A 17,732-nucleotide genomic window follows, 5' to 3' on the forward strand; every position below is an offset into this window, starting at 1 on the left:
GCCTAAACCAGCTGTACACCTTGTGACTCTGGGGAAGTTTCAAGTGTGGATGGCAGTTTCCAACAAAGTAAGTCATGCTTGCATATGAAAACTCAGAATCCCACCTGGGGAGATGCCCCCTGTGGCCAGTGAAGTTGCAAAATGGTTAGTGCAATTGCTTGTTTCAAAAACTTTGACCCACTTGCCTTTTTTTTTTAATGTTATATTTTAAACTATCATTTATTATCCTTTACACTAATGATTGGTATATAGGTATTTTCCACTTTTATGCTGTTACAAATAGTGCCACAGGGACATGCATATCCCTAAACCTTGTGCCCTTCTGTGAGTGGTTCTGTGGGTTCGGCTTCTCAAGGTTATTCTGAAAGTGCTGGGAAGCTGGAGGGAAGCTGGAGGAGCGCCATGTTATGTTCCAGAGGGACTCCGGAAAACATTTTCTTCTATGTGTCACATTACATTTCTGCTTATGATCAATTCTGCAGACTCCTTCACGTTTGCAAGTGAAGCCTGAGTTCAAGAAATGGCACAGAAAGTAGAGTGTATTGGTTCACTTTTGCAGAGTGACAAACCATCCCCAAACTTAGCAGCTTATAACAGGCACCATTTTACTTATTCATCGTTCTGTGAGTCAGCTGGTGGTTGCTCTGGTTTGGCCTGATGTGGTTGGGGCCGGGTGGTCAGGGAGGACCTCACTCCCGTATCCGGGCTCACCTGGGCTGGTGGGGTGACTCCATCTTCCCTTTTAGCACTTCCTCAGTGTCTGTGAGGAGGAGGCCAGTCCAGGCTTGTTCACATGCCTGGAAGAGTTCCTCAGAGCGAAGAGGGCAGACTCTGGGGAGCAAACACTTTTCACGCCTTTGCGCACATCACATTTGCTCATAGCCCACTAGTCAAAGCAGGTCATGTAGCCAAACCCAGATCAAGGGGTGAAAAAATAGATGCCACCTCCCGAGGGCGGAAGTAACAAAGTCACACTGCAAAGAGGCTTCCACACAAGGACAGCGGAACTGTGGTGGCCATTTCTGTAAGCAGTTGACCACAGCAAGGAACAACCAGCTCTTGTATCAAGAAGGAATTCTGACCACGTGTAGGCTGGTCCGTGGCCTTTGTGGACAGCCCGAAGTCACCCCATTGCCTCGTTGCACAAACCGTGTCGCTCCTCATCTTTTCAGCCAATACATTTTTGTTGTCGTGGCATCGTAGGGATGGGAGTATCTTCATATTCTGGGGGCAGAAGGGGAAGGACAAGGTTCTTAGGATTTGTATTTTAGTTGAATCCTTCAGTGTGTGAAGCAAATCAGGAAAGGTTCTCCATTGGGTGGAGTACCACTGAGGCTCATGGTGGAGCGATTTCTCTGAGCATCACAGGAGTGATGTGAAGGTAGCAGATGCTCTTCTGGATCTGGTGAAGCAACAGCTTTGTCTGGCCAGAGCTTCAGGCATCATCCAGGAATTCTGACATGTTTGGAGAAAAGGGAACCAGTATACATTTGAGTATTTCTAATATGACTTGTCTAATTTACATATTCTAACTGGTCACCTATGTTTACTTTTCAATGGATTGAATACAGCAGGCAGTTCTGACCCACCAGATTTTGGAGTGGAAATGACGTGTTAAGGCCTGGATTTTATTTTGGGTGTGTTACCAGCTTTGTTCATCTCCCTTAGCATAGATAAAGTGAGGTTGGTATGCCTGCTCCCCATCCTGTTCTGTAAAAAGGATATATGTAAGTGTAAACCTTCTGAAATTCTCAAGCTCCTTGTAGAAAGGTGTCCTGTGAAGTCAGGGCAGCGTTTCCTTTGAAAAGTTTGTGTAAATTGATGTGTCAGTAAATCAGTAGCCTCAGAACCCTGGGGATTTTAGAACAGGCTATCAGTTTTCTGAAATTACAGCATCTGTTGATTTTTCAAAATGGTAATAGTCCTAATTCAGAGTGGATAGTCCTTTATCCTCCCCCTGCGTTTTCTCTGATCCTTACATATGTGTTGGTGGGGGTCTCGGGGGGGTGGTAGAAGCAGCAAGTGTAGATGACTCTTAAGCACTGTCATCACAGCGTGAGATGGAAGAATGGGAGGCGAAAAGAGCAGTAACCACGAAGAGGGGGAAAGAGGTATGTTAACAGCTCTTGACTGCCTGCTTGACAACTAGCCCCACTCCTTTTCTTGTTTCATTTGATCTGTATGCCAGTGATGAGAGAATTAATATCTCATATCTCCCCCAGACAGAAGAGCAAACTCAAACAAAGCATATGTTAAAATCCAGTGCCAGGATGCCAGTAGGGCAGCCTCGTTCGTGGTGTGAGGTCAGGAGGACTGGGAACACACAGCTCCCTGCTCCCCACCCTGGAGGTGAGCCTCACCTCCTCTGATCCAGCTCAGAGAACTGATCAGTTCCAGAATGAGCGGAGACTGGGCTCCAGTGAAAGAGAGTTCACTGTGAGGCCTTTGGCCTGTGACGTGACCTCCCAGATTCAGGTTCCTCCATGGTGATGCCAGCTGACCCCACTCCTGACATTGGGTTCTTGGATAGCTCACTGAGATGACCCTTGGAAGGAGCCCAGCCCAGGGCCGCCCTGGGTCAGCCTCCAGGAATGTTTACTGCTCCTCAACTCCTGTCTCCAAATCCCACCCCTGTGGTCGGTCAGCTGTCTCCCTCCACATTTATCAGGAGGAAAATGACATGGAATTGCCAAGAGAGGCCAGCTGACACCCTCTAGGACACTCCAGGGCCCAGCACCCTAGATTCCAACCCCTTTCAAACATCTCCCTTGACCCCAGGGAAAAGACATGAGGGGGAAGCAGGGAGGATTTGAGCGGTGGCCCTGATGCTAAAGATACGGCACATTCAGACTCCTATCGGTGCTGACGGCTTGTTTATGAGTGACATTTAGGTCAGTGCTGAGAAGAAAAATAAAACCTCCCTCAAAAAAAATCTAACAAAAAGGCTGTATAAAGGCTTACTTGGCACCTCCACTGGGAAAGGCTTCATAGCCAAATACAGCAGATGTGGGAGGTGAGTAGCCAGCGTTTTTATTGCTAATCATCTTTTTGTCCACGGAAGTGGGGGTGATATTCAAGAGCCCTATGCCAGGCAGAAGTTAGCTTTGTTCTCGCAGAGTTCTTTGTTTCTTTATTTGTTTTTAATCCTGAAGTGTCACTGTGGTTTGTTTTTCAATTGGAGAATGGAAATGCCATCTCATTCACTCAGTGCAAACGGGCCGAACACCTCCTGAGTGTCAATAACTGGTACCAGCTGGAGAGTCGCAGTCATTTCCACAACCCCAGCAGATAGGTACTGTGGCCGTCCCCATTTCAACAAGGTGCGAAGAAGCCAGCACTACCAAGCCTGCTCGATTTGGAACTGTGCACTTAAACACTGGTGGCTCTGAGCGCTGTGGGGTATTTGTAAGATGCAGTGAGGAGCCTTTGAGGATGCCCTGCCCTGCTATTTTGCCATCTCTCTGCTCTTTCTCTTCTCCCTACACTAGAGTTGCTTTATCTCCCCAGCTGCTAATTTTTTTCAGGCACAATAGTGCATTCTCCATCCTCACCACGCACTCAGCAGTATGAGGATGACCCAAAGGATAAAAGCCATGAAGGCAGAGACTGGCTTGTTCCCTGTGTCCCCAGGACCTTGCACAGTGCCTGTCAGGCACTCGGTAATCTCAGTAATACTTGTTTACTGGCTCTGTGGTTGAGAGCTCTTCCATTCCTGCTTGCAGACTACATCTGGTCATTTAATGATGACAATAATGAAGTCAAACATTCTTTTGAAAATGAAAAAGGTAAAGCATCACCCCTGCCTCAATTATTTGGAGGTGGGTGGTGATGCCAGCCCCCTAGGGGCCCTTCCTCATGCTCTGCCCTTGATGCCACATTAATTCTGAACTCCTCACTCCTCTGAAGGCATGCTGCTTCCTTGGTGTTCCAGTTTGCTGACTCTCTGGGCACCATGTAGCCACTCATCATTTGCTGAACTGAATTCAATGACTGCTCTTGGATTTCGAGTCCTGGGGAAGATGTTCAGTGCCTGGAGCATCTCCACGGCATCTCAGTCCCTAAGATGTCGCTGGGCACAGACACATGGAATCGCCCCTCAATAGTCGACTGGGCCCTCACTTTAAACTCTCCGTCAACCTCTTTCTGATCAGATTTTCCAGCCGAGAGATTTGGGCATTCCCTCTTGAGTCTAAGGGTGCTGGTGGTAGAACGCAATGCGCGGATCAGATCCAGGGTAGATGCTGGCAGTGCAGAGCCTGAGCTGTGCTGCAGAGTTCCCATATGGTTGGAAGATGAGCCTCGGAGAATCGGGAATGGTGTCAGCCAGACACCACTGCCAAGTAGCACAGATTTAAAGATTTCTTGATACTCCTAGACAGCTGAGCAGAGATTTTATCAGCAGCAGCAAATGCAGCCAGCCCATCGTCACCTTGGCAGCATTTGTGGAGTTAATTGGAGCACTAAGTTGACAGGACACCAGTGTGGGGATATCGAAGAACCTTCTCTTGTCTTGGTGCTTGTGTCATGTTTTGTGTTGAATTGTGGATCCAAGGTCTCTGGGAGTGAGGAATGTTGCCCTCTGCTGGGACTCTAGGTTAATTTTTTATTCAAGCAAGTTAGCCAGAAATGTTTCTATTGATGGCAGTGTTTCTAACATGCTTGGTAGAAACAAACATTTTTATTAATGAGGCTGAATAGTGAGAGTTATAGGGGGGATTTCCATACTCTGGCCTCCGCCTGCTGTAGGAATGTGGGGAGTCAAAGGACTTCTGTTCGTTTTGTTCACACAGTTCACCCAGAGACTTGTTCCTGTGCTTATTCTCTACGCTGGGTGTTCATGAGGGCAGATCCCCCCGCCCCCAAGAACGTGTACTCCAGCTGCGTGGAATGTGAGTTTCTGGTCATCTCTCTCTGCGCAGAATCTTGTTTTAAATGTATTAGTGGAACTGCTTGTTAAAATGCCTTTGCCCCTTTTCTAAAATCAGTTGTAATGTGTATGGCTTTTTAAATGATTGGCATTACACGTTCAAATTTCTATGTTGGTAAAACCTCATGGAAATCTCATGACCATAGGACCTCCAAAATTATTTTGGTGTAATAGAATTTAAGGTGAGTAAGCTGCTAAAAATCTAATTTACAGTCTAGGAATTAGCAGGTAAGACAATTTGAATTTATTGGGGCAATGCTTTTCAACAGTGACCCACAGTTATAAATACATCTTACAGAGCCGTACGGTTCACATGTATGGATTTGTATGTAAATATATAGACAGGGAAACAGAACAGAACTTGAATTTACTTACTGTGTGCAGTGCCCTCTGATATTTTCTGTTCTGTTTTCTTTTTTTCCTTTCTTTCTGTCTCTCTTATCATTCATACTTCCTCCTTCTCTCCCTCTTTCTTACATGCTGGTCTTCACCCATCAAATCAATATTATCATTTACTAACAGTCCACATGATGATCCACAATTCCAAACTGCTACATCAGGGGTAAAGATTTTCAACCATCTCCATCCCTTCCTTTCTCCAAGTTTCGGATGTGTGTGTATGTAGTTTCTCTTTCCTTTATTCCTTCCTTTTAAAAATTATCCTCTTGTTTTCTGCCAGATAGCAGAACTGAAGAACTGACAAGAGCTTGAAACCCCCCTTTAGCTCAGCTGTCCTTCCTGTACTCCTCCCAGCCCCAGCCTATAGGGCAGACAGACCTCCAAAAATGCCTTCCTGTGACTGGCTTTCCCTGCCATGCTGTGGGAAAGTTCTCCTCTTATTTACTGATTGAGAGTAATCATTACAACTAATTCGATAAAAGGCCCATGGTATTCTCACTGCTCTGGCTTGGGAAGAGCATTGTTTAATAATAATCATACTGGGTGGGGAGGGTATAGCTCAGTGGTAGAGCACATGCTTAGCATGTATGAGGTCCTAGGTTCAATCCCCAGTACCTCCTCTAAAATGAATAAGTAAATAAATAAAGCTGATTACCTCCCCCCAAACAAGCAAAAAACCAAAATAAGTAAGTAAATAAAGTATTGAAAGTAATAACAATAATAATCATACTGTAACAGTAAATATTTAAGGACTTACTGTGATTCAGACACCAGCTCAGCACTTCACATACATTATCTCAGTAGGTCCTCACAGCTGCCCTGTGAGACAGGTCCCATTGTATATCCCGGAGTTACACACAGGAAGTGGAGGCACGAAAAGTCACACAGAGGACCTATCCACTCCTTTCTGCCTATCTACAGTTGTGTTATTCATAAAGCCAGTGGCCTCTCTGAACAGCTTCTTTTTCCTAAGCATATATTTGAGAGTAGTAGACACCTTGCTTAACAAACATTCGTTGAGCTCTTCTGTGTCCCAGGCACTTTGCAAGACACTAGGGGTAGACTCAGGAATGACCTGGTCCCATACATCATGCAGCGTGATGAGGATGGGGCAGCTCGGTGAGGAGACCCCATGAGAGAGAGGGGCTGGTGGCAGGCTCCCCCTAGCCCAGCATGCCTCTGGTCCTTTGCTCATGGGAAGGTTTTGGGCAGGGGTGGAGGGGTTGGGGGTAGGAGGGACAGGGGCCTCTGACTTATCATCAGCTTATACAAACAAACCCTGAAGAAAGTATTGGCTACCTCTGTGGGATAATTAAAACACCTAAAAGAATTCCTTTATCTTCAGGTTCCTGAGAGTATAAAGTAGCAGTTCTTTTGCATGGTTGTTGTCAACAGAGATGCAAGAGAAAAATTAACCTTTGTCTAATATGAGTCCAGTGATTCTGTTATCTAAAAGAGAGGGTCCAGGAGGTAATTCATTAATTTAAATGAACCATAACATGTGGGATGTTCAGAAGGATCAAAGTTTCATATGTTTATAAGACCTCATGGTTTCTTTCCACCCTGGGCCTACATGTTGCTAACCTGCTGTTGCAACTCCAGCCCCTTGAGATTGTCTCTTCTTCCCTGCATTTTTTTAGGCTGCAAGAGAAAAGCACCTCATGTACTATTGTGCTTGGCATTAGTTATCAGAATGCTTACAAATGATCCTGAATCTGCCTGGATGAGATAAACTGAGGGCAGACTCTGTCTTCCAGGCCCTGGCCACCCAGAGAGGCCCAACAGCTTGTTAGAAATGCAGAGCCAGGAATCAGAATCTGTATTCTAACTAAAGCCCAAGCAATTCATATGGATATTAGACTTCAAAAGCACTGGGCTAGGCCAGGCTATGCCAACCTTATTTCTCCCCAGGCAGGGAAGCATCCTAAGGATGCACTTTGTTCCTGTCATTTTCTAGTTGCCCGAGGCACGTGCATGACTAGGGAAGTATATGCTCTGTGCTTCAGCCCTGCCTGCTGCCCTGACACCCAGCAGTGCTCACCATCTAGGTCTTCTGCTTAATTAGGCCCTCAAAAGTATATTCTAGTACGTTTTGGGGTCAAATTCAACATTTATCAAAAACAGATTTATGACTGAAATATAATGAATAGCACATATTTTAAGTGTACCGTTTGATGGGGGGAGGGTATGGCTCAGTGGTAGAGTGCGTGCTTAGCATGCACAAAGTCCTGGGTTTGATCTCCAGTACCTCCATTAAATAAATAAATGAATAAGTAAATAAACCTAATTACTCCCCACCCCCAAAAAGCACAACAAAAAAAACTTAAAGCATACCATTTGAAACGTTTTGACGTTTATACTGGTGAAACCACGCCACAGTCAGAATGAGAAACATATCCATCATCTACTACCATGAAAGTTTCCTTGTGTCCCATCTCCAGGTAACTGCTACTCTGCTTTCTGTTAGATAAGTTTGCATTTTCTAGTATAAAGTCTGGCTTCTTTTGTCTGATTTTTTTTCACTCAGCTTAATTATTTTGAGATTCACCACGAGTACCATGTCTGTCAGCTCTATTGCTGAGTTGTGTTCCATTGCATGAGTATAACACAGCATATCTATGTACTTGTTGATAAAAATCTGGGTTGTTTCCAGTTTTGGGCTATTTACAAACACAGCTGTCATGAATATCTGCATACAAGTTTCTGTATGATCATGTGCTTTTATATTGCTTGGTAAATAAGTACCTAGGAATGGAAGACCAGATCATATGGTCTCATATATGTTGAACTTTTTAAAGAAATACCAACCATTTTTCAAAGTGGTTATACCATTTTATATCCACCAGAGCGGTGTATGAGAGTTCTAGTTCCTTCCTGTCATCTCCAGCACTAAGTATTCTGTCTTTTTAATTACACCCATTCTAGTGGGGTGATGTGGTATCTCAATGTTTTAATGTGCATGTTACTAAGTATCTTTTTATATGCTTAACTGCCATTTATATGTCTTCTTTGAAATAGCTGCTGAAATCATTGTATGTCATTATTGAGCTGAGAGTTCTTCATGTATTCTAGATTCAGGTCCTTTATCAGATAAATGATTTTCCAGTATTTTCTTCCTCTTGGGCTTGTTTTTCATTCTTTTAAAGAAGTTTTAAATTTTGATGAAGTCCAGTTTATCAATTTGTTCTCTTACGGATCATGCTTACAGTATTTTATATGAGAAATACTTGCATAAAACAAGATCATAAATGATTGCTCTTATGTTTTCTTCTGTAAGTGTTAGAATTTTAAGTTAGTTTTTATTTTTACATCCATGATCCAATTTTAGTTCATTTTTATATGCTATACACGGGATGAAAGGCTATTTTTTTTCTTTTTTTTTTTTTTCATATGTATGTCCAATTGTTCCAGCATCATTTGTTAAAGAGATTAGCCTTTCTCCACTGAATTGCCTTTGAACCTGTGTTGAAAATCAGTTGTCATGTATATGTAAATGAGCCTGTTAAACTGTCCAGGGCCTGACAATAGGGAAAACCACCAATGAAAGCAGTGAGTACTCTGAGTTTTCAAATAGTCAGATCAACTGCCTTCCAGGGCTTGGACTCAAGCTTTGGAGTCTTTTGAACTTGCCATGGGAGTTCAGCAAGAGTGGATCCACAGAGTGTGCTAGCCTTGGGCGAGATGAGGAAATAATCCCTGAAACCACTTTTGGTCGGGCTTAATTCTCTCACTGTCGTCTGTTGAGTAAGGCTGGATAGTATGTAGCAAGTACCCGTCTAGCCACATAGGAGAGGTATTAATTCATTACATACAAGGGATGCTTTAGGACATGGAGCTTCATACTCTTATGGCTTTCTGATTGAAAAAGGCTGCTGAACCAACAAGGAGACTGAGACTTAGAAACGTGGGAGGCACCATCACCTCACAGAACCCGCAGTTCTGTAAGCTCAGGGGAGTTCTGGGCTAGCTCTTTTCCAGTCTTAGATAAGACGCCACTCCAGGCAGTGGTAGAGCTAGCATCAGTCTGGTGCTCTTTAGACCCCAGTTCTTCCGTGCTAAACGCTGTGCATCTCGGGAGCTGTCCAGAGTGGAGACATCTGCTCTCCTGGAGGCTGCAGACTGGAGAACACGCTGCTGCTTTCTAGAACTGTCCTAGGCAGGAATCCTTCCTATCAGTGAGGTGGCCTGTGGATGGCCGGGCCGCCACAGTAGCCTCTTGTGTTCCTGAGCCCTTTCTCCCATCCTTCACAGGGCTCTCCCAGCTTTACCAGCTTCTGTCCTTGTCTCCTGCCAGGCCCTGTAGACCAGAAGTCCAGGCTGGTGTCCTACAGGAATGGGAAGCCTTCGGGTAGGGCATGAGCCTCTCAGGAAGTAGGGAGAGTGAGCAGGTTTGGCACTGGGATGCAGGCTTGTGTTAGTGATACATTCCTAGACTGGCAGAGTGATTCCAGGGTAAGGCAGGCACTTTCTCACATGCTCTCAAGATTGACCTTGGCCCCTCTGTGTGTGGTGACACAAACCCGTGTCTAGTACAGTAAATCAGAACACTCACCTAATGCACTTTTTGTTTTCCAGGCGCTCCTAGCAGGTATGCGGAACCGGGAGAACAGCTCGCCCTGCCAGGGTAACGGGGAGCAAGCTGGCAGAGGCAAGAACTTGAGCTCCGGCTGGCCCGGGGAGGAGGAGCCTGGCAGTGACGTGACCACGCCCTCCTACAAGAAGCCTCTGTACGGCATCTCGCACAAGATCATGGAGAAGAAGAACCCTCCCGCGGGCGATGTGCTCAACACGTACGAGCTCTTCGAGAAGGCGAACCCCAGCAACAGCCCGTCACCGCTGCGGCTCCTGAACGAGCCACAGAAGCGGGACTGTGGCAGTGCCGCAGCGGCCACTGACGGTGACCCCAACATCTACTTTCTCATCCAGAAGATGTTCTACATGCTCAACACGCTCTCCTCCAACATGTCGCAGCTGCACAGCAAGGTGGACCTGCTGTCCCTGGAGGTGAGCCGCATCAAAAAGCAGGTGAGCCCCACCGAGATGGTGGCCAAGTTCCAGCCGCCGCCCGAGTACCAGCTCACAGCGGCCGAGCTCAAGCAGATTGTGGACCAGAGCCTGTCAGGCGGCGACCTGGCCTGCCGCCTGCTGGTGCAGCTCTTCCCCGAGCTCTTCAGCGACGTGGACTTCTCCCGGGGGTGCAGTGCCTGCGGCTTCGCAGCTAAGCGGAAGCTGGAGTCGCTGCACCTGCAGCTCATCCGCAACTATGTGGAGGTGTACTACCCGTCGGTGAAGGACACAGCCGTGTGGCAGGCGGAGTGCCTGCCCCAGCTGAATGACTTCTTCAGTCGCTTCTGGGCCCAGCGGGAAATGGAAGACAGCCAGCCCAGCGGCCAGGTCACCGGCTTCTTTGAGGCCGAACAGGTGGACACTAGCCACTTCCTAGACAACAAAGACCAGGAGGAGGCCCTGTCCCTGGACCGGAGCAGCACCATCGCCTCTGACCACGTGGTGGACACCCAAGACCTCACCGAGTTCCTGGACGAAGCCTCATCACCTGGCGAATTTGCTGTCTTCCTTCTCCACCGGCTCTTCCCCGAGCTCTTCGACCACCGGAAGCTGGGCGAGCAGTACAGCTGCTACGGGGATGGCGGCAAGCAGGAGCTGGACCCGCAGAGGCTGCAGATCATCCGCAACTACACGGAGATCTACTTCCCCGACATGCAGGAGGAGGAGGCCTGGCTGCAGCAGTGCGCCCAGCGCATCAACGACGAGCTGGAGGGCCTGGGGCTGGACGCGGGCAGCGAGGGCGAGCCCCCGCGGGACGACTGCTACGACTCCTCCAGCCTGCCTGACGACATCTCCGTGGTCAAGGTGGAAGACAGTTTCGAGGGCGAACGACCCGGCCGGCGGTCCAAGAAGATCTGGCTGGTGCCCATCGACTTCGACAAGCTGGAGATCCCGCAGCCCGACTTTGAAGTGCCCGGCGCCGATTGCCTGCTCAGCAAGGAGCAGCTGCGCAGCATCTACGAGAGCAGCCTGTCCATCGGCAACTTCGCCTCACGCCTGCTCGTGCACCTGTTCCCCGAGCTCTTCACCCACGAGAACCTGCGCAAGCAATACAACTGCAGCGGCTCCCTGGGCAAGAAGCAGCTGGACCCGTCCCGCATCAAGCTCATCCGCCACTACGTGCAGCTGCTGTACCCCCGGGCCAAAAACGACCGCGTCTGGACACTCGAGTTCGTGGGCAAACTGGACGAGCGCTGCCGGCGCCGGGACACGGAGCAGAGGCGCTCCTACCAGCAGCAGCGCAAGGTCCACGTGCCGGGCCCTGAGTGCAGGGACCTGGCCAGCTATGCAATCAACCCCGAGCGGTTCCGGGAGGAATTTGAGGGGCCCCCTCTCCCACCTGAAAGGAGCAGCAAGGACTTCTGCAAGATCCCCCTGGACGAGCTGGTGGTCCCCTCGCCTGACTTCCCGGTGCCTTCGCCGTACCTGCTGTCGGACAAGGAGGTGCGCGAGATCGTGCAGCAGAGCCTCTCCGTGGGCAACTTCGCCGCCCGGCTGCTCGTCAGGCTCTTCCCCGAACTCTTCACCGCCGAGAACCTGCGGCTGCAGTACAACCACTCCGGGGCCTGCAACAAGAAGCAACTGGACCCCACGCGGCTGAGGCTCATCCGCCACTACGTGGAGGCTGTCTACCCGGTGGAGAAGATGGAGGAGGTGTGGCACTACGAATGTATCCCGAGCATCGATGAACGGTGCCGCCGCCCCAACCGGAAGAAATGCGACATCCTGAAGAAAGCCAAGAAGGTGGAGAAGTGATGGGCCCCGCGGGCACTGAGCCTTCTGCCGGAGCTCACGACTGTCCACAGCTGCGCACCTTATGTCGGTGGGAGTGGCCTACGACCTTTGCACACGTAAGCGCCCAGCCAGCCACAAGAAAGAAGCCTCGCATTTGGTCTCTGGTACTTACGACTTTTGCCCTGTGTTCTGGTGGTGCAGCCAGAGTCTGGGGAGAGCCGAGCTATGAGAGCAGAGAGGCCTCAGGAGTCAAGGTTCCCTCTCCTTGGCATTAGTGTCCCAGTCCCCTCACAATTTCAAATGCAAATCGAGCAACCCTCTTATTCCTCTTCCCACGTTTTACATCTTCCACTTTTATCAATTTTTTTTTAATTAAAAAGAAATCCTTTTTAGAAAATCACTGGGCTCTCTGGAGGCCATTTTAGTTAGAAAAAAAAATCTTTAAAATATTTGAGATGAAGTACTGTAAGATGACTTAAGTTGCTGGTTTTTTTTTTTTTAATGGTTTCAAATATATGAAATTTTTAGAAGTGCCATGTTCATGCATGATGGCTAATGATAGCTTCAGGTGGCATAGGGATGGATTTTACTGACCTTGTCTTTTACATTGGATTTTGGAAGAGTCAAGATGCCTCTTGGATGGCAGTAGAGGGGATGGAATAGGGTGATGTCCTTTCTGACCATGGTCAGTCCACTCTCCTTCCCACTGGGTGCCGAGGGAGGGGCTTAGGGGGCAGCCTGGCCTGTCCCACGTTGCTGCGCCGGTAGAATGCTGTGCTCACTCTGTAGACGAGAACACTGGATGATGATGATGTGGATGATGATGATGATATGAATGTAGATAGACGTGGAAACACGTTCACCTTGTCTTCATTTGAGCTGTGTCTTTCCACTGCCCACTTTCGTATCCACACGAGGATGCTGGTTGGAGGGGCAGGCATACTTCCTTGGAAAACAATACATGTGGATACTTGGCTACTTGTTTGATTTAAGGGTGGGCCTCTTTGGGCTCATCATGAACTGTTTACTTTCCATGTGTGTATTTGTACAAAACCCAGGTTCTGGGAGCTGTATGGTGACTTCACCACACCTCAGTGTCAGCTCCTCCAGTCAGTACACATCCTTGTTCCTCAGGGTGGGCCCAGGCCTTGGGCCTTCTTGGGGATACCTGGTTTTGGAAGGACACAGGCCATCTCAAATGGGGCTCCCCTGTCCCTTCCCAGGGTCCACTCAGAGCTTTCCCCTTGGGCCCCCTAGAAGGTCCTGCTGTCCTACATCTGGCCAGTCCCTTGTCCTCGGGGTGAGACACCTGTGCTCTCCCCACTGGTTGGGAAGGTCACACTGCTCCACACCAGCGGCATGCTCTCTGGGATTCCAACCAGGAAACTCCCCACCCGGTGAAGTCCTTCATGTAAAAACAATACTTAGCTACCTGACTTTGGGGGCCAGTGCCTAAGAGGGAAAGGAAACAGTCTAACCCAAACACAGTATAGCATACCAGAAAGCTGGAAAATGAATTGAATCACACAGGGTAGTTGTAAAACCCTGGTGGAATGTTACAGATTTAATAACCTAATGGCTTAATATTTTGCTACCTTAAAATGCAGAAATAATAGAAACAATCTGTGAATTTTCTTTATACAGATAAGGACTTCAGTTCCAGTGGCTGTATGACGGAATCTTGCCTGCACCCAGTGGGCATTTTTCTTTTTTTTATATGACAGGATTTTGAGCAATGTAAGTTGCTGATCTAACTTTAGTAAATTTGCTTTTAAATGTCATTTACAGATTATTTCTGTTTGAAACTGCGAACCTAAATTATTGAAATTTAGAAATGCACAGGGACTTAATGACTCTCCCACCCACCCACCCACACGCCCACACATATATTTCTTACTAAAATTGAAGTGAGATGAAGGGAATCCACATGAATAACAAGCTCAACCTCTTTGTGCCTGGAAAGGAGGAGGACTGGAGCAGCCAGAGACTCAATTCCCCCTCACCTGGGCCTTTCTCTATGCCTTAGTCTCTCCAGCACACGGATGCATGCCCGCTCGCACGCCCGCACACACGCCCGACCCAAAGACGGCAGCGGCCCTCGCTCACCAGCCCGGCTGGAGGGAGAGTGCTGTGGAATTTGTTCTGGTCTCTAGGATGTATCCAAGAGGATTCCAAGCCATGTGAAAATTGCTCTGCTTTCTGGAGAGTGGAATGTGACCCTGCAACTTCAGAAGCACAATCATTTAATAATAATAATAATAAAAAAAATCCTGTCTGCCCACAGTAGAGAAATCAACAGGTTCTAGGAATGAAATATGTCTGTTTATAACCTAGAGCATGTTCAGTTTTTGGAAACCATATTTTGGTGATTTTTTTTATACCTTTCCTGTGTAGGGCTTCTTCCCCCCAGTTCTTAGAGTCCCTTTCAGTGAAGAGGTGGACACACTCTGAGCTGTTTCTTGTCTCTCTGGACTGACTCATCAGGAAACGCCTGCGGGTCCTGTGTCTGTCTGTGTGGTGTCCTCAGCGCTCCAGCCATACAGGTGGGCTCCAGAGGCAGTTTTTTTTTTACATGAAGCAATAGAAGTACAAAATACTAAATGTTTTTTTAGAATTTAATGTTTTCCATAAAATCTGTTGGCACAACCCCTTCTCCCTCTCTGTCTAAATTTGATTTTTTCACTTGTTTGTTTTTTCAGATTTTTTTTTTTTTGACCTCATATCCGGAGGACTAAAGTAGCACAGACACATTCTGATGTTAAGTAAAATAGCAAGTCACAATAGGCGGTAGCGTCCCTCCTTTTTCTCTGTTAGTGAGTTTTTAAAGAATGTATGAAGATAGTCACGAATGTACTAAGTGTTCTAATCCTGCTTTAGTTCACTTTGGCTGTGTCTACATGACAACACAAGTTTGACAGGGAATAAAGTGTCCAGTGTCATGGGTGTTAGTGTGCCCCTCCCCCTTCAGTGCTGGCCTCAACCTTCCTTTCTTTTTACGTTTGTGGGGAGGGGCCACCACATCAGCAGCAATCATCAACCAACCAATGGGATCTACTTAGTGGTGAATGGATTAGCTGTTTAAATGGTAAGAGTCACTGGCTTGACACACCACAGAATGGCCACTTGGGTTCCTGCAGAGATGGCCTCAGTGTCCACCTTTCCCCGCACATGTTTGCTTCTTACCTGATTGAGGAGGAGGGTCTCAAGACCCCTGATTGGAGGTCATTGAGCTCTTACCCTGCTGGCTGAGTAGATAGATAAGACGATATCAAGTGGGGCGGTGGGGGAGGGGGCAAGGAGCTCTTACTGCCATTTGGAAATACTTGCCTCGTGTAGATCCAGCCTTAATGTTTTTCTGACATCCTAGTGATAGCAGACCCTGCACAAAGTGGATATCAGAGTTAATACTGTGAGGAGACAAAATAATGAGAATAGTTTTACCAAAGATAATGAAATATCGCATAATGTCTGCATTTTACCATTGATTTGAGTGCATCCTTAGAAAACTGAATGTAACAAAAACCCAGGACATTTTTGGAAATTGTATGCTCTCTAGCAACTTTGTGTGAATTTTTATACAAGCACTGTTTTATGAGTTATATAAAATGTTATAAAAATAGAAAAAATATGGTCTCGCAACATCTCATTTTCCTAGGGCAGAGGTCTCTCACGTCTGAGTCTGGTGGTGTTTGCATGCAGCCTCCTTCCAGCTCCTAGGGGAGGGGAGGGCGTGGACACTCGGGGCACCTCGGCCTCCTGGGCTCCCACACTGGGCATCGGGGTGCAGCTCCCAGATTACAGTTTGTCACAGCTGAATGACTGAGCCGTCACCACGTAAAGCCTAGCCTGTTTCTACACAAACGGCTTCCCAGCTATGCCGCTGAGGCGCACTGACCTTCCCTTACTTCCCCTGGGCGGGCGCCAGGCCCGCCCCACTGCCAAAGTGGCAGAGCTTCAGTTCACTCCCCATTCTCAAAGCTAACATATTACTAACTGATAACAAAAGGATGTGTGTTTTTTCTTACCTCTTCTCTTTGGTGAATTATAAATCATTAAATAATATTTCACAGTAAAAATAATGTCCCAAGCTATCAGAGAAGCATTTTGGAGACCCAAGGGTCAGGAGGTATAAAGCAAGTTGTGGCTTGTAATTGGAACATGCCTCCTGCAGTGAGTGCTCAGTGGTAAGTCCTGACACCTGTGCTTAAGCCTCGTGCAGGTGAAGGCAGGTCAGAGGCCGGGGCTCCAAACACTAACTCCATGACCGAGTTTGAGTAAGACTTGAAGGAAGGCGAAATTCTTCAGGTCCCTTCTGGTTGTAGGTATCTTTGCTTTCTACCCCATCCAAAAAAGAAAAAAAAACAGAGAATTTCAATATATGTGGGCTTACTTGTAAAAGCCAATTCTCAGAAATAAGAACTCCACACCAAAATTATCCTGATCATTGGAATGGTGAGATGCAATGGACTCTTTAGGGAAATCTAAGCTTCCAGAGAAATCTAAACTCCCCTGGCCAGTGGTCGGGAAGGAAGGAACATTGATCATCTGCTCTCGCTATAAGGGCCCCAAACTCCTTGAGTATCTACAGCACGCCAGGCAGGCTGAGAGCTGCACCTGGATTGTTGCTGATAATCATCTCAGAAGCCCTATGAGGTAAGTTCCCTAATTAAGCCTATTAAGACAAGAAAGCTAAGACCCTGAAGGGTGTGTATGCTATCTATCTCGTTTAATTCTCATAAAGACTGTGTCTGGGGCGCTGTCATTATCTCTGTTTTGTGGTGTGGAAGCAGAGAGAAGGTTTACTGCCCAAATTCACACACCTGGCAAATTGCAGTGCCAGAATTTGAACCCAGGTTTTTTCTCTCCACCACTCCGTCTCAGGAGCTAAACACCTCCTGAGCCACACAGAACTCAGAGACTCAGACCCCAAACCAATTGCAGATCAGCGGTGTCCTGTCACCTACATCCTCTAAGCCCCAGTTTGATCCCAGATATGCGGGTTCTCAAATTGCCCTGGTGAAATGATTGTGGCAACTGTGGACATGTGTGTTCCAGTAAGAGGAAATTTTTTGAGATTGTGAAACTAACTGCTCTGGATGGGATTCTCCAGGAGCAGAGCCTGAGACTGGGATTCTTGTGCAACTGACTGAGGACCTGCTCCCAGGAGAGAGGGCCAGGGAAGGCCAGGAGCAAGAGTGTGGTCTCTGCACTTCAGCCTCCTTGCCATCCACCGGGAAGCCCTAGAATATGAATGGTTTGGCAGAACTAGTCCCAGTTGAAGCAGAGGAGCCAGTTGGTCATTGAGGTCTTCTCTGGGAGATGGGGTAGCTCACCTGGTAGGGTAGCTTCCTTTGGCCAAGGTCCCTGCTCCAGAAGGGCCATTGTGAGTGGTTGGCTAGCTCTCCTCAGTGGTTGGAGGAGGGGAGAACTGGTGCAGGGGTTCTGGGCAGGCCTCCATCACATCCACTAAGGGGCAGAAGCACCAGAGGGCACGTTAGCCCAGGTCACAGGGCCCCACCCTCCGATTCAGTAGGTCTGGGATGGGGCCTGAGAGTTCGCACTTATAAGGAGTTCCCAGGTGATGTTGGTGCTGATGTTCAGAGGC

At 47.7% G+C, this 17,732-nt stretch overlaps 1 protein-coding gene across 2 annotated transcripts in view; it reads left to right on the plus strand.

Moving 5' to 3' along the window:
- BEND3 (BEN domain containing 3) overlaps window positions 1-13,908 on the plus strand; it is a 29,820-nt gene extending 15,912 nt beyond the window's left edge. The window contains exons 1-2 of one of the 2 annotated variants that reach the window (XM_031456108.2): window positions 4,803-4,889; window positions 9,902-13,908. In XM_031456108.2, the coding sequence (XP_031311968.1) occupies window positions 9,917-12,148 (2,232 nt within the window). In that variant the 5' untranslated portion in view covers window positions 4,803-4,889; window positions 9,902-9,916 and the 3' untranslated portion in view covers window positions 12,149-13,908. Of the gene's footprint in view, window positions 1-4,802; window positions 4,890-9,901 lie in introns of those variants that run through there. The other variant, XM_031456107.2, reaches the window with a different exon arrangement.
- The last annotated feature ends 3,824 nt before the right edge of the window (window positions 13,909-17,732 follow it).

The sequence above is a fragment of the Camelus dromedarius genome, chromosome 6, assembly GCF_036321535.1.
Source record: "Camelus dromedarius isolate mCamDro1 chromosome 6, mCamDro1.pat, whole genome shotgun sequence".
Taxonomy (NCBI): domain Eukaryota; kingdom Metazoa; phylum Chordata; class Mammalia; order Artiodactyla; family Camelidae; genus Camelus; species Camelus dromedarius.